Source organism: Hipposideros armiger, unplaced genomic scaffold (genome assembly GCF_001890085.2).
Source record: "Hipposideros armiger isolate ML-2016 unplaced genomic scaffold, ASM189008v1 scaffold_60, whole genome shotgun sequence".
NCBI classification, from domain to species: domain Eukaryota; kingdom Metazoa; phylum Chordata; class Mammalia; order Chiroptera; family Hipposideridae; genus Hipposideros; species Hipposideros armiger.
Genome location: NW_017731410.1, coordinates 4168006 through 4184497, shown reverse-complemented (window position 1 = coordinate 4184497; position 16492 = coordinate 4168006). Strand labels below are relative to the sequence as shown.

At 34.1% G+C, this 16492-nt stretch overlaps 1 protein-coding gene across 1 annotated transcript in view; it reads right to left on the bottom strand.

Annotated features, from left to right (window-relative positions):
* Positions 1-16492, bottom strand: part of MTREX (Mtr4 exosome RNA helicase) — an 85885-nt gene that overhangs the window by 16585 nt on the left and 52808 nt on the right. Inside the window, exons 20-23 of the mRNA XM_019641440.1 lie at positions 10396-10506; positions 8910-9098; positions 4537-4700; positions 705-810 (exon numbers count right to left, since the gene is read on the bottom strand). Coding sequence (XP_019496985.1) covers positions 705-810; positions 4537-4700; positions 8910-9098; positions 10396-10506 — 570 coding nt within the window. The remainder of the gene's footprint in view (positions 1-704; positions 811-4536; positions 4701-8909; positions 9099-10395; positions 10507-16492) is intronic.

The window sequence follows — 16492 nt, the reverse complement described above, 5'->3', positions numbered from 1 at the left end:
TTCAGAAGGCAAATGTCACTGTCTTATTCTGTTCATTTCATCCACAATGAATACATTTTAAGATTTAAAATGTAAAACATGCACATTACATTTTTAAAACAAATCATTGGTTTTTGGAATAAAGTACAAAGATGGGTAATGTTCTTGTGGTATTCCATCTAGCACTTCATTTTTTTATTTCTTAAGAGATGGAGAAAGTGAAGTAATTACTCACATGGAAAAATTATTGCTAAACCAGCAATGAGAATCTCTGGCCACTACCACAAAACCTGCCTATGAAAATTAAAATTAAGGCTTTGGCCTCTAGTAGGATCAGCTGCTTCCTAGTTATTCTCCAGTATTTCAACCTTCCATTTTTACTAATTTTGTCTAATTTTACATTCACTTACCTTTTTCTTTTAGGACTGTCTTACTAGGCCAGACCTTCAAACAATACACTGAGTTATAGAACAAATTTAAAACGAGGAATCTGATTAATGTGACTGTCTAAAAATAAAGTCCTATTTCACTCTTCTTTCTGATAATACGCATTTAATTATGGAATTTAATCTTACTATATTTGTGGTTCAAGTTAAACTGATTTCTAATTAACATTATCCATATTATATAAATATGAAATAACATTTTTATAATTAAAAATATCCATAATATTAAAATTACAGTATATGTAAAATAAACAAGATGTGCTAAATCTATTAACTCACATTCTCTTGAAACACAAAGCAGCTTAGTAGTGCTGTTGCCTGTTCTGCAGACAGGTCATTGAAAAGACCATTAAACATCATCTCAGTTAGAAGGAGCTCATCAGCACTACACAGCCACAAAAACAAAACAAAACAAAAAACACAGAATAAATTTCAAATGTCAGAATATAAAAACATACATATGTACACACTTCCTTAAGATGTAGTTTTTAACAATGCACTATTTGACCATAAGGAGTAATCAATGAGAATCGACAAAGATTTATTTAACTAAGGAAATGGCAGGTCTTTATATTTACCAGTATACAAATAATAAACTTAAAATGGCTATTTCATATAAAGATTCCATTCTAGCAAGTACCAAAACGCACATATTCACTGAAATAAAGAACCATTATTATATCAGGAAAAACAGTCATCACCATCCATTTACTATCTGGGTCCAAGGACCTTTTTAATTGTTTTTAACTTTTAAGTGATTTTATAAATACTTTATACAGTAAAGGGATAATAAAAACACTTTTATTAGAAATCTTAATTAGAATATACCCACAGGAGACACTAATTTTATTGCATAGTTTCTTAGCGTTAAGACTGTAGATAACCGAGATGTGCAATGGCCTTTGAATGCAACAAACTGCTGTTCATCAATTATCAGCCACAAACCTGGACTACATCCATATAGTAAATACAATTTCAGATTTCAAATACATGTCTAATAGGTACTACATCATTACTTCTGTTTCTTCTTGCTCTTGCATTGTCAAAACATAACTGACTCCAAATTTTAAATACATCTCTTTCAGGTTCTAGCTAATCATTATTTTTGGTTCCTTTTTACTGTTAAAATACAATATTTTTAAAAACTTTGAGAAGTCACAATTTCATTTAAGAGAGGAAGGTCTTTTTTGCTCCATATTTGTACATTTTCACATTCATATTCAAATCACAAAGATTAGAATAAATCAATTTTTTTCATGATCTGTTTCTTATCACTTTCCATATACTTTACAACCATGTTCAGTATTTGACCACTTAAGAACCATATCAAGAAAAATTTAGTATACAAAATCATAAAATATGACAGACTACTGTCACAAGTCCTTGTAACAAAATGGGATGGTCCCAGTTCTTATCACAAAACACTACATAACTAAGTCCTTCCTGTTCAACAAAAAAGAAGGTAAGTTAAATAAGAGTCTTAGAATTACTTTTGGTCCTCAGAAATATGTTTATTCACTCACTGATTCTTGAGTTTGAGGGTCTGAGATTTTGTTTATATGATTAAGTGTACCATTATCACTTTGTCTAGCGTGTTTTTTGTCTCTGTGTTTACCTTCTGATTTGTGTAATAATTGCAAAATATCTTTCATGGTTATTTTTCGCCTTGTCATCATTGGGGGAAAAAAACCTCTCAATTCTCAGCTGTGTCAACAAAAGCTAAAAAAGTCTACACAGAGGTGGTGTCTCTACAATTCTATAATCAAGGCTCCACAGGTATCTTACATTTATTAAAGGGTTTAATGACCCATTTGTAATCGTAAGAATGTTACTCTATTTTAAATTTAAAAGAAAAAGCAAAATTTTGTTTTCTGGAAGATTAAAAAAAACAATAAAGTCATGAACTAGTAATCTTTACAAACAGTTTATTCAAAAACAAAGTTATAAACTAAATTTGGGTTCCTGATGGTAAACTCAGAATTAAGTCAAGCACAGAGGACAATACAAATAAGGCAAGATTATTTCAAGGAATTACAGTCTAATGTGTGAGGCAGACAACAAAGATAATAATCACAGGACAGTGATCTAACAGAGGTTTATACAGGCAATTATATTAAAAATGCTGAGAACCTAAAATCGGATTAGAGAAATTCAAACCAAGTTTCAGAAGATCTTAGGAAAAAATATGCAGGAATTAGCAGGATGTGGGGTGGGAGTGAGAGAAAGGTCATGCTAAGCGAAAAGTATCCATGTGTGGGATGTGGCCACAGACAGGCTAAAGAGGGAAGGGCAAGCACACACTAAATTATGGAATTTATTCTAAAAGCAACAGAATCACCAAGAGACTTTTACCAAAACAACAACACAAAAGGGTTTGTGCTTTGGAAAGAATACTCTGGGAATAGTCAAAAGGGCATGGAGGTAAAGGAAACTACTCAGGAAGATAGGATAAGAGAGAGAGAAGGGAAAGAAGGAGTCCAGGATGACTCCTAAGTTTTTGCCTTTAGTGTCTGGGTTTTATTCAGCAAAATAAGAGGTCAGAGTGAGAAGCAAACCTGAGGGAAAGGTAACATGCTTTGACATATTGATATGCTTTCTCTACTTCTCTAAATATTGTTTTAGAACAAAATCAATAAATACCATTCTTCCAAGACTAAATCTAGCTGCAGATACCTAAGAGAAATTAATTTCTATATTAACTGTTAAATACTATATAATGTCACAAAGAAAGAATTCCAATAGCATTAATTTTGACAGATGAATCAGTAGACCAGTGTTGTGGTCTAGATTTAATACTGGGTAAATTATTAGCCTTATGGTGATTAGGTGTCTTAATTACAAAGTAGGACAGCTGAACTTTATCATAGGCTGAAGGAAAACTAGAAGCCTGTGGGGCAAATCTAATTTGAAGAAATGTTTTATTTGGCTCACAAGACTGACTAAAACAATGATTATGAATTCGTTTGTGAACATTTAAAAATCAAGAGGTTTCACCTAAAATTCTGGATTGTTGGCTTTCTAAATTGGAAACTCGGTTATCTCATTATGCTGTAACAACTGAAGGTGGGTATTCACTGCCCTCTCTTGGTGGCCAAAAATTGTCCCATTCGTCAGTCTCTCCCTTGCCCCTGCAGACATTTGAGTTCATAACATTTGAACTAAATAATTAATAAGAATATGAAAAAGTCTTTACCAGCAATGTCTGGAACCATATACAAGGCCTGTAATTCTCTGGCCTCATCCATTAGGGCCATGATACATAAAAAACTGTTTCAAAAATGTATTTTATGGACTCAGTGAAAATAATGGTCATGACTATGGACAAAACAAGATACACCTTCAGACTGGTGGCAATCACGTGGCACCACAAGCCAGAACCATCCAGTGGGCCCTTCCTGAGTTTCTGACCCACATAATCCACCAGAGAAAATGTTGTTGTTTCAAGTCATTCAATTTTAAGATCATTTGTGATATGGCAAGATTTCTGAAACAGACAGTAGCTTATATCCAATCTTAAACTGTGGCCTATAGTGTGCTATGCTGTAAAAGCCTGCTGCAGCCCAAGACTTTAATAAAATCTCCTATATATATAACAGAATAATAATGGTTATCAGACTAACTTTCAAGGTGGAAAAATGTTCATATTAAAAAAAAGATACAAAATTGTGTGTAAACAAAGATTACAATTATGTAAAAATCTCACATGCATTAAAATATAGAAAAAGATATGTATGATATTGGGGGGAGAAGTGGGGTGGTTGATTGGGGTGGGGGTTGTCACCTCGAGGGGTAAAAAGTATAACTACTGCACTGTGTTGTACAGCTGAATCTAATTCTAAAAAATGTGTGTTTCACAATAAAAAATAATTAAAAAAAAATAGAAAAAGAACATACATCAAAAGCTAATGCGTTAACTAATGGGATCCAAGAGGTTTTTTTTTTTATTTTCCTTTTCTAATTTCTCAATTTCATGGTCAAAACCTGCATTTAATATAGAAGGTATTATACAAGCTTGTAATTTTAAGACAGCTGTTTTTTCTAAAAGATTAATAGCCCTCATTCAAAAAACGGTATCCCATTTTATAATCAGTATTCTAGAACCAGGTTTTACCTGCTTATCTCACAAGCCACTCGTCCTTTCATCTCTATGACATCAGAAGAGGTAGCAAATCCCAGTCTCCTTAAAACACGTTTGCGACATTTGAGCTCATCCATTTGTAGGACTGTTCTTGCTTTCTTTAGTTCTCGCTTTGCAGATTTAATATCTACTGCAATCTAAGGCATATAAAAGTATAAAAGAAATTCAATAATAAAGTGAACAAAGTAAAACGGGATTTACTCATGACATGAAAAAATATTTTATAAGGACACCTTATAATATCTGTCAAAGCTTTAATGGAGTGAGGGGGAATATAGGGAGTTTCTTAGATGCTTTCTTAGGATATTACACAAGAGCATGTATCTGAAGTCATTAAATACTAACGAAAATGTTGAATACATGGAAAACATAAAATGTCCATCTGAAAAATTTGAGGCAGAGCAAGATTTAGGAGTTGCTAAAAGTTAAAGAAGTTGGGAAATAGAGCATGGTATTTGCTTAAATAATGAGGGGAATCAATTAGATGAGGTAACCATCAGGAGGTAGAAAAAGTCAGTGGTGAATTAAGATAGGCTCTTCTAATACAGGATTCATTTGACAATCATGCTCCTAAAGTAGCAATACCATCAGCTTCAGCTTCTCATCCCTAGGGAATTAGGGGGGTAGGTTAGGGAACAGGAAAAGATGAGGGATGTATGAATCTTATCTCTTGACTCCATGATGCCCTGAAGTGTTCCTTCTCTTTGTCCTCAAATGGTATCACAAATCTACTTAAGTTGGAAATGGCTTTAGCAAAGAGAATAGGTCTTTATTCTATAGACAGAGATAAAAGCTTAAAAGAAAAATGTATGTTGAGGCCACCCTTTAGAATAGATAAGCTTTAAAATTCAGTTAATCAGTAAATATTATATTTGTTCAACTGTGACAAGAACAAGAGCAAGAAAACACTGAGATCCTGAGTGGAGACTTGATGTTCAGGAAAACACTGATAGGAAATAAAGTTTAGGGATTGAGAAGTTGAAATTCAAAAACTCTGGAATTTTGCAGATAATATATTAAGCTTCAGTTGAGGAATAAAAATTAGAAAGCCAATGATGGTAGTCAGCAACGTATTTATTGATAGCCAACTCTGTACCTTATTTACAGCGTGTTACGTTATTTCATTTAATTCTTTAGCCATCATATTTGGTACCTACTAGTAAATCTGGATTTTACAAAGGTGAGAAAACTGGAGCAGAGAGAGATTACTAAGTAAACCGGTCAAGATCACAGAGCTAGTGAGTGATAAAGATGGGGTTCAAATCCAGGCTATCAGACTCTAGAATCCAAGCACTTAGCGATTATTTATATTGCTATGAACAGGTGTGCTGTCATAATGCTCTCAGGATAAGAAGCAATGTTTTCTATGCTGAACAAAAATAATGCTACCTAGCATGATTTAACAGGCCTATCAGAAAAAAATTTTTTCTAAAGTTTCTTTAAGAATAAACAGGTAAACAGATGAACAGAGCAGAAGACCATACTAATTACAGAGGCATATAAAGTTTGCTAGTTAGTAGAAGAGATTTCACTATTTAAATTTTTTTTCCTCAATAATTTTTATTGAAATGTAATTTGGGTATATTAAGTAAAAATATTATTAAAATTAATTTCACCTGTTTCTTTTCACTTTTTAATGTACCTACTAAAGCATCTTCAATTATACACGTGGCTTACATTATATTTCTATTGGATGATGCTGTTCAAGATCTTTTCCTACATATTTTAAAAGAACACAAACATCCATGTCTATAAATGCATGGATACATAGGCATAGGGGCTTTCGCCCCACAAAAGTGAGATCAGCTTCCTTTTCCACTGAATAAATTAGGATTTCTTTTCTAAAGACTACATATAAGTCTACCTCATTCTTTTTAATTGCCATGCTGATTTCCATTGTGTGGTTATGCATCCTTCATACCATTAATTCTCTACTGATGAAACACTAAGGTTGTTTATATTCATTTGTTTTTTCAAACTGGTACTAGAACATGCTGGTACTGCCTCCCTTTACAGTCTTAATTCCTAGAGGTGGGAAAGCTGGGTCAGAGAATGTGACTTAAAATGTTGACAGTTGAGTGGTCAGATTCTGAAGGCTTCTTAGGCAGGGCTAAGGGATGTGAAATTTATCCTGCACTTACTAGGAGGCCATCAAGAGACTTATTTTTTTCCTAAATTGTTAACTCTTCATAGTTTTCTTTCATTAAAAATTCAATATAAGGGCCGGCCGAGTGGCTCAGTTGGTTAAGAGCTCGCTCAAGAGTTTGAGCTCTGAGCAACAGCGGTTCGATGCTCAGCCCAAGCTGAGCTGCCGCTGGGCTGCCAACAGGTGGCAGGATGGCTCAGCTAAAAAAAAAAAAAATTCAATATAAGTACATTACAGACAATGGTGGGGTGTGTGTGTGGGGGGGAATCCCACTATAATCTCACTGCACAGAAACAACCACTTAAGGTTCTCCTCTTAGTCTTTTTGGTGCATGTTTATATTTTTGATAAATTGTAATCATAGTCCACATCAATTTTAGACCCTACTTTTTTTCATTTAATGCTCCTGCATAAGCATTTTTCCAAGTACTGCAGAGTCTTCATAACAAGTTTATTTAGTTAGTCCCTCAGCCAGACATTAGGGCCTTCCTTTTTCAGTTATATTTGAGTAGCTCAGATAATGCCCCTGTGTGGCTTCCAACTACCTCCTTCATGAATGCTTTCCAATCACCATTCAAACAAGCTCAAGTCTCTCTGTTGTCATGTTGTGCAACTGTTCAAAGTGACTCTCTGGTGGCCAGGCAATATATGGGGTTAACAACTGGAAGCAGGGAGGGGGATGCTGCAATGGTCCTGGTGAGAAATGGCAAGTCACGTCATAACTGAGTATACCTGTGGAAGTTACTAAAGCTTTTTGTGTCCCAGTTTCCTTGCCTTGAGAAGTACCTTCACGGTGGGCCAGAGCATGGTGAACATGTTCACTGGGAACACAGCTGCTATGCCCCACATGGCACAGGGCCCTATTATGTTAGTTCACAAAAAGCTAGAAAGGGAGAGTAAAACTTAACTAAACACACTACTCTATAAAGTCAAGAAGTTTCTACTCATATATTTATTCAACAAATACTAGGCATCTACTTTATAAAGACACATCATTATGAGAGATATGGGAGAGTACAAATAAGCTAAAATGAAACACACTTGACCCTAAGAAGCTTAAAATCTAGTCTGTGAGACAGCAAGACAAATGAGATAAAAGTGGCATGTGATAAAAGTTGAAAAAGCATAACAGCAAGGAGTTATAAGCTTCAAAGAACAAGTGACACTGTATAGTGCAAAACATTCTAGTTGAAATAGGTAGTGTAAAGGAATGTGTTCACTTCAAAAAGATTTTTCTAAATTCCTTACTCAGAATGGCTGTAAGAATGCTTTTTCTGTTTAGAGATTACAGCTAATTACCCTAAAAAGCTTAACTACTACAATAAAAAACACAGACAATAACAAGTAATGGTGAGAACATGGAGAAATTAGAACCCTCATAAATTGTGGGTGAGAATGTAAAGTGGTGCAGCCACTTTGGAAAACAGTTTGGCAGTTTCTCAGAAAGTTACACAGAGTTACTATATTGCCCAGAAATTCTACCCAATTCCACCTAAGAGAAATGAAAACATATCCACACAAAAACTTAGACACAACTGTTCACAGCAGCATCATTCATAACAGCCAAAAAGTGGAAAAACCTCCAATGTCCATCAACAGATGAATAGTTAAACAAAATGTGGTATAGCATACAATGGAGTATTTTTCAGCCATAAAAAGGAGTAAAGTACTAATTCATACTACAACATGAATGAACCTTGAACACATTATGCTAAGTGGAAGAAGGCTGACACAAAAGGTCACATATTATATGATTTTATATTTACGAAATCTCCAGAGCAGGCAAATCCATAGAGGCAGAAAGTAGATTTGTATTTGCCAGGGTAGGGGAACTGGGGAGTGACCGCTAATTGGTATGAGGTTTTTCTGGGAGGTGATGAAAATGTTCTGGAATTAGGCAGTGGTTATGGCTGCAGGTAGCAGTGAATGTACAAAAAACCCCACTGAATTGTATGTTTTAAAAGGGTGAATATTTTGGTATGTGAATGGTATCTCATAAAAAAAAATACTGTTAAAAAAACAACCATCAAATTCCAAACTACAGTAAAATGATCTTCATCTTGTCTTGCTATAAGGATAGTTTACTTGAAAGATAGCTAGTTTCCTGTTTTAGCTGATGAAACCAATAGGAAAAGAAAATGAAAAATATTTATTTAGTGAAATATATAGAATTCTACAATAAAAGTAAGTTTCTGCCATACCTGTGCTTTTTTTTCACAAAGCGTATACACAGTTTCCAAATTTGGATCATTGTGAAGTGGATGAGAATACATTCGATGCTCAAAGGCCTCTACTTTCTGGATGACTTTTTTCAGCCCCTGATCTTGAATACCCATATCATCAATAGGATCTAATAAGGGAACACCATCAGGAAAACGTTTCTGAACTTCCTGAAAAAAATATTTAAAATTAATTTTTCAACTTATAGACAAAATTAGTTAAAACTAAACTAAATCAGTATTTTGCTTTTTCTATACACATAGACAAAAATAAAAAGACTGCTACATGTATATAATTTTGTCTTTCCCCTTAAAATTGAGTGCATTTTTTCATTGCATTTGTTTTTGAAAACTCCTTTTGAATCACTGTCCTATGATTTACTGATATATGGATGTATTATAATTTACTAAAAATTCTAGTATTTACAGTTCAATAGTTCTGGATGTGGCACAGTTCACTGATAAATCCATTATCATATATTTGGGTTGTTAAAACTTGCCATCATACATCATTCTGTAATGAACATCAATTTTCTGATTATTTCCTTGGAGCTGATTCCTAAGGAGTGCACAACTGAATCAAAAGATAAACATTTTTAAAGGGTCCAGATCCCTATTGCGATTGTTTTTTAAAACATGATTTAACTGTTAAATACAAGTAGCAGGTGAGTGCAGAGAAGGGATAGTTCACATTAGGCTGACATCCCCCTGGAAGACTTTCAGGGTTTTGGATAGGCTTTAAAGATAGGATTTGGCTAGTTAGAAATTAAAATGATGACAGATAAGATGATGACAGATAAATAGACAGATAAATATATATATATATATATATATTTTTTTTTTTTAAAGGTTATCCACGTAAAAATTTTGTAAAACTGTCACCAATAGACTACAGCTTAAAAACTCCTACTCTACACTGAACGCATCCTGTTCATTTGTTTGTTTCCTCAGATTCTAGTATAGAGTTTCCAATGCACCATAAATGCTAATTCAAATGTTTATTGACTAAATAAAGTTCCTTTTTTTTTTCCTACTAGAAAATAAAATTTTCTAGAAAGTCAATTTTTTTAAATCGAAAAAAGAACTATTTCACGAACCATTTATTAACTATACTAAAAATCGTTAAAAGTCCTGGCACATAATTTTACACATAAAACTCTTCATACAGTCTGTAGTTATTTTCACTCATAACGAATAAAGCAAAACATATTTAGCATTTAATAGTGGCCATGTTTTCCTTTGTGACCCCTCCTTTATTAACTCACTTTGTTGGTAGATTCAAAGAGAGGACAATCTATACGAAGATCTGCTGCCACTATTTTTATTTTAAAAAATTGCCACTACTGGTAGTGTTTATAGATTTTCTGAAAGAAAGTAATATATTTAAAAGCATTTCAGTTGTCTCATTAGAAACCCTATTTATATGTACATAAAATTTATATTTAACTTATAAAATTAGCACATATACCTGTATTGATTTTAAAACACTCTGTCTATTGTCCACTGGTCGAAGGTCTTTAGGAATGTAAAGCCTAACACTGCTGATGGCAGACAGGAGATGCACCAAAACTGGAACAACCTACCAACAAAAAGTTATAATGATATTACAATTAAAATTGTACATTTTCAATTCTACCATTTCCTAAATTTAGTTTGAATTGTTAAAAGGAAGCTGCATTTACAATGTGTGACAGGTATAATAAGTAGAAATAACATTGTGGGAGTTTTTATCCTAGAAGAGACTATATCTTAAAAATAAAAACTAATCCAAGCCTCTAAAGAATAGGCAAATAAATGGTACATAACAGTACATTTCCCTCACTAGAGTCCATACTTTATTCATTTCTACTTCCTCAGTATTTGCCACTTTTTGAATACCTGAAAGTACTATCAGCACTACAGAGGAAGCAGAGACTCCTGTTTAGGTTCAGATAGCCAAGTAAGGTTCATGTAAGCTCTGAATGAGCTGGAATGAAGATGAGAAGGAAACAGTGTTGCAAGCTGAGAAAACAGTATATACTCCACTAGAGGTGGTCTTCAGGATCACCTATCTTCAAACTTTCTCCTATGCCTTCTCTTGACAATACCCTTCCCTCACCATCAAATATGCCATTTTGCCTCCTTTAAATATACTTTCTTTAAATTCAGAAGTCCTCTATAAACTGAGGATAGGTTAACTCTTGCATAGGTCAAAATTTGTCAGCATATTGGTACCTATGGACTGATCTCTACTGAAAAAACAACTGTCATTGGCTTGCTGATAACAAATATATTCATAGTGTTTTAGTGAAGAAAATGGTCGAGTGGCTGAGCGTGGGTTTTACAGTCAAGAGTGACTGGGTTTGAATTCAGTTTTCAGCTGGCTGTGTGAGCTTCAGCAAGTCACTTAACCTTTTTAAGCTTTAGTTTCCCCATTTTAGAAATGGGGATAAAATTATATCTATCTCATTAAACCATTGTGACAATTCAATGAGACAATGCATGTAAAATACTTCCAAATAGCCTCTGAACACGTTTAAAAATGTTATTTAATGTAATAACTATAAGTCAACAAACCTGCACATATCAATGATAAAATAGCAAGGATCATACTCAAATGTTAAAGGTATATCTGTTAAGTGTTATTAAGTGAGAAAGATGGAGACTGCAAAACTGGAGTTTGCAGTGTTTAAAGGGGACAGCTACAACCTTCTATTAGAAAACAATTGAATAAAAACAATACAATAAACTGTCCATTGTTATTTTCTCAACTAGATTTTTCTAACTAACTGTTAACAGCTTTCCATATGTACTTTTTTTCTCTCTAGATAGAATTTAGGGGAGTTTTTTTCTTTCTTCTTGCCTTCTTTTTTCCTCCTCCTTTTTTTAATCATTTGAAATTAATTTGCAGACATGACACTTCACCTCACCAGCAAATACTTCTGCATGTATATTTCAAGTATAAGCATATTCTCATGCATCGCCACATTATGAAATCATAAAAATGTAAATACAATATTATCTAATATAGAGTCCATATTCAAATTAACTCAGTTGACCCAATAATGCCCTTTATAGAATACTACTACTACTACTACTACTACTTCTTCTTCTTCCTCTCCCCCCCCTTCCTCCTCCTCCTCATCTTCTTTGTCTTATTCATCTTTTGGATCTAGAATCCAGCCAACGATCATTTATTGCATTTAGCTGTCAGGTCTCTTTAGTCTTCTTTAATCCAGAATATTCCCCACCATTTTTGTTCTTTTAGGTATTGACATTTTCATATAATTCAAATTTACAGAAAAGGTGCAAAAATTTGATAACAAGCTTCCATATACCCTTATTCAGATTCACCAATTATTTACATTTTGACCCATTTGCTTTATTATTCTGTCTCTACACACACACACACACACACACACACACACACACACACACACACACAGAGTATTAAGAGGGAAACTTAATGTTGATAAAATGATATTCTCTAATTTACAGTCCATATTAAAATTTCATCTATTTTCCCAATAATATCTTTTATATCACCCTCCTTTCACCCTACCACTCCACGGATCCAAACTAGGATCATGCATTGAATTTAGTTGTAGTATTTCTTTCTTCTCCTTTAATGTGGAATAGTTCCTAAATTTTTCTGTGACTGTCAAGACATTGACATTTTTTAATACTATAGGCTATTTTGTAGAATGACCCACAATTTTGGTTTGTCTAATGATGAGGAATCCTCAGCTTCAGGTTATGCATTTTTGGCAGAAGTGACTTTCTTTTAGTCATCTTCATCTATTGATCAGCATTATTGGTGACAGTAATTTTGATCACCTGATCAAAGTGGTACCTGCTAGCATTCTCGATTGTGAAGTTATTACTTTGCCCTTTACAATTAATAAGAAATTTGTGGGGTCCATTCTTTACTTCGTAAATTTCCCATTCCTTGTTAAACTTGCGACTCACTTATGTTAGCATCCATGAATTATTCTTGCCTGAGTAAATTATTATTTGTGGTAGTTGCCTAATGGTGACTTTTTAAACATCATCCTTACTTCTATCTATCATCTATCTATCTATCTATCTATCTATCTATCTATCTATCTATCTATCTATGGACTTGAGGATTCTTACTTTATTTTTATTTGATTATAATCCTTTATTATCATTATTTTTACTCTCACACTGTCATATTCATTTTTAAAGGAGACATTATGGGGTTGGATCTGCTTTTGAACCACTAGTTTGTGACCTATACGAATCCTAGATGCACTGTCTGGCTGGAGAGAAAAGGCTCAGGATATAAAAAAATAATCACTAATGTACCAGGTAGTCAACACCCAGAGGAAGAGATGCACAATTTTTCTGCACTGAGGTACATGTACGTAATTAAAAATGGCAAAAAAAAAAAAAATCATTTGGCTTTAGAGAGCAAGTATATGCTTTGTGTAATTCTAAGTTGAATTCATTATGCACAAGTATTTGATAACCTCCTTGAAATAAAGACTATTCTGTGAAGACCTGAATCGGAAAGAAGACAAAAAGTGACCAATTTCTAATGCTGCTTCCCATAATCAACTCCATCCGAGAAATTATGACAGGAAAGAGAATACAAAGAACCTTCTACAAATGTCTCCTTAAGTACAGAACAGAGGTCCTAAGACTTAAGTTTTGTAAATAAGTTAAATGCTTAAAAACCAACTGGATAGGTGCCATGAAATTATAAACCTCTATATTCCAAGGGATTTAAAAACATGTAATATTTGCATAGCACAGTTTATTCAACTTTTTAAACCTAATAACATTTATAAAGTAATTTAGTATTCAGGCTTACCACGATGCAACACTGGTCTATATAAACCCAAATAATCATGAATAGTTATTGGAAACTTGTTAGAATACCAACAGTAGGAAGTATTTTTACTCTTAGAACTTTGAATCTTTGCAAGTTTGCCATAAATCAATTTCCCCTTTTTAAGTAAGGAAATAAGGTAGATAATGAGAAGTCAGTAAGTTTTAAGTCAATACATGCCATTTCACAAGACGATTAGCTAAAACACAATTATTTTTAAATTTTTTATCCAAACAGAAAGATGTTTTTGAACCCACTGAATTTTAATCGAGTCAAGGCAGTTATTTAAACCAACATATTTTTATTAAATTTTAGATTTTTAAAAATTGAACTAGTGCCTTGATCTAATTTTCTCTCCAAAACTCTGGAAATTAACCAAAGGCTTACAGCAATCCAAGGAGGATTTAACCAAGAAAAAATGGCTGACTTTCAGTAAGAATAGAAAGCTTTGTGGTATTTTAATTTACCTTACTCCCTTCCCTACTCCCCTGCTCCCCAGAAGCCTCGAAAACCAACAGCCTGAAATCACAGTGAAAATCTGATTGGCACTCACTGGAAAGGACAAAACAGGGCTGGAACCAATTCAAAGCCCCATTCCCAGAGAACTGTCAATATATCATCTGTCTGATGGTTCCCTAGAAGATTTCATCAACATGGCTGTCTTTATTTGACCTGAGTCAGTGCCTGCCAGGGCAAATGACCTTTTCCCTGGAGCCTTTGTTAAAAATAAGTAAGAAGCAATTGTTCACCATTATGGCTTCCCAAGACAATGAATAACACTGAGGTCAAACAATAGGTTAAACAAAAAGCTTAAAAGGAAAGGCTGGGGAGTAAAATGTCTATAGGGGGATCTGAAAGGTTCAGACACATTCCTAGGAACCTACATGCCCATGTAGGGCTGTGTTCATCATCGAGAAAGAACTAAAAAGGCTCTGAGCTCTTACCTCTGGCTGACCTTGAGACTGTGCACACAGGAAATGAAGGCTAAGGCAGTGCTGTCAACTACCTGGCTGAATGTTAAAGGTATGCTGCAATACACATGAAGAGACTGATGGACTTAATGGGTCCTAAGTACTTAAGGAAGTCTAATTATTAGCTGCCCACTAAGCTAACCAAGAGACTTGTGGCCATGCACAACAAAAAATACAGACTTAATAATTCAGAAAAGTCTACTAAACAACCAACCAAACAAACAACTGTAACAAACAGCAACAATAAACTCTTGGGGGAAAGAGAAATCTGATTTCCAGAGCTGCCACATTATATTATTTAAAATGTGCAGTTTCAACAAAAAAATTACAAGACACGTAATGAAACAACAAAGTATGGTCCATACACAGGGAAAAATAGCAGTCAACAGAAACTGTCTCTGAGGAAGGTCAGACTTAATAGAGTTTAAATCAGCTACGTTCCAAGTTTATCCAAAAATATCTGATTTCAATTTGTAATAGTACACTTATGACGCAAACTTCAAGTGACAAAATGATTAAATTTCATTCCATCACAACTATTAAAGGGTATATCTCAATTCTCAAGTAGTTGTTATATATCATAAATGTGTAATTCTATTCTACATCCTTTTATAGATGTTTTTATCTAATACAGAATGATTCTAGTGAGTTCTCTGCCTGGAAACACAAAACAGAAATCACCTATCTGGACCCTGAAATTACAGTCTTCACTTCCTGACACTGAGTCTCATTTAGCTGTTACGAAGCGGCTGTGATAAAGGGCAGGGGCCAGACACACTTGAGGCTGGCAACACAACAGTGACAAAACTGCAAGCAATCTTTAGAACACAGTAGAAAGTGTTAACCTCTACTAGTCTTCTGTAATCCCAAAATGGCTATATTCTAAGCCATTTTATTTTTCTGGAAAATTAAGTTCAAGAGTATTCATTTCATAGGTAAAGGAAAAGTCACTTTAGAAAGTAGTCTTGGACAAAAGCTGACAGAAAGCTAAATTTGGCGTCTCACACATACTCCAAGTTAGAGGAGGGAGCGATGACTACGGAACTCCCACTTCCTCCTCAGACCTCATGCAAAAGAAGTCTGGTTCAAACCTACCCTTAGAGTGCTTCACAACCACTGGAACTGAGAGATGAGATTTCCTTATAAACTAACTATGGAAATATGTCCCTATATCCAGTATTCCATAGAAGATAGTAATTTACAAAAATATATTTCATTTCTTAAGTGTAGTCCTCTGTGTTTTTTTATGCCTTTGTCATGCAACCATATAGTACAAAACAACTTAAGAATTCTTTTTAAAGAGGGATGTTTCATGCTCTACACATGTTGCTTCCACAGCTGGGAAAGCAATTCTTGCCTGAAAAAGGCTCTAATATTCCTATGTTTATTCAATTTCTCACTACTTCTTTTATAAAGCCTTCTTTACTAATTTCTTTCCCCACGCACACTCTACCCCACCGTTAGAGGATTCATCTTTGATGTTCACCTAGCTCCTTGAGCACAAAATTAAGCTGTAAGCCCCCTTTGAAGTCAGGGACTATGTAATTCATGCTAACACATCCCCCCCTTAATTTCCTTAGCAGCGTAAAGTAAACTCAATAAAAAGTGTTATAGGACTGCTATATGTCAATTATACCTCAATTAAGAAAAAAAAATCATAGGAACAGGAAAACACGACAGTTTGCCCAGGGTCCAGTAAAAGCTTCCCTATAGAGGCTGTCTATTAAACTGGACTGAGTCATGATTATTAAGTAGAGCAA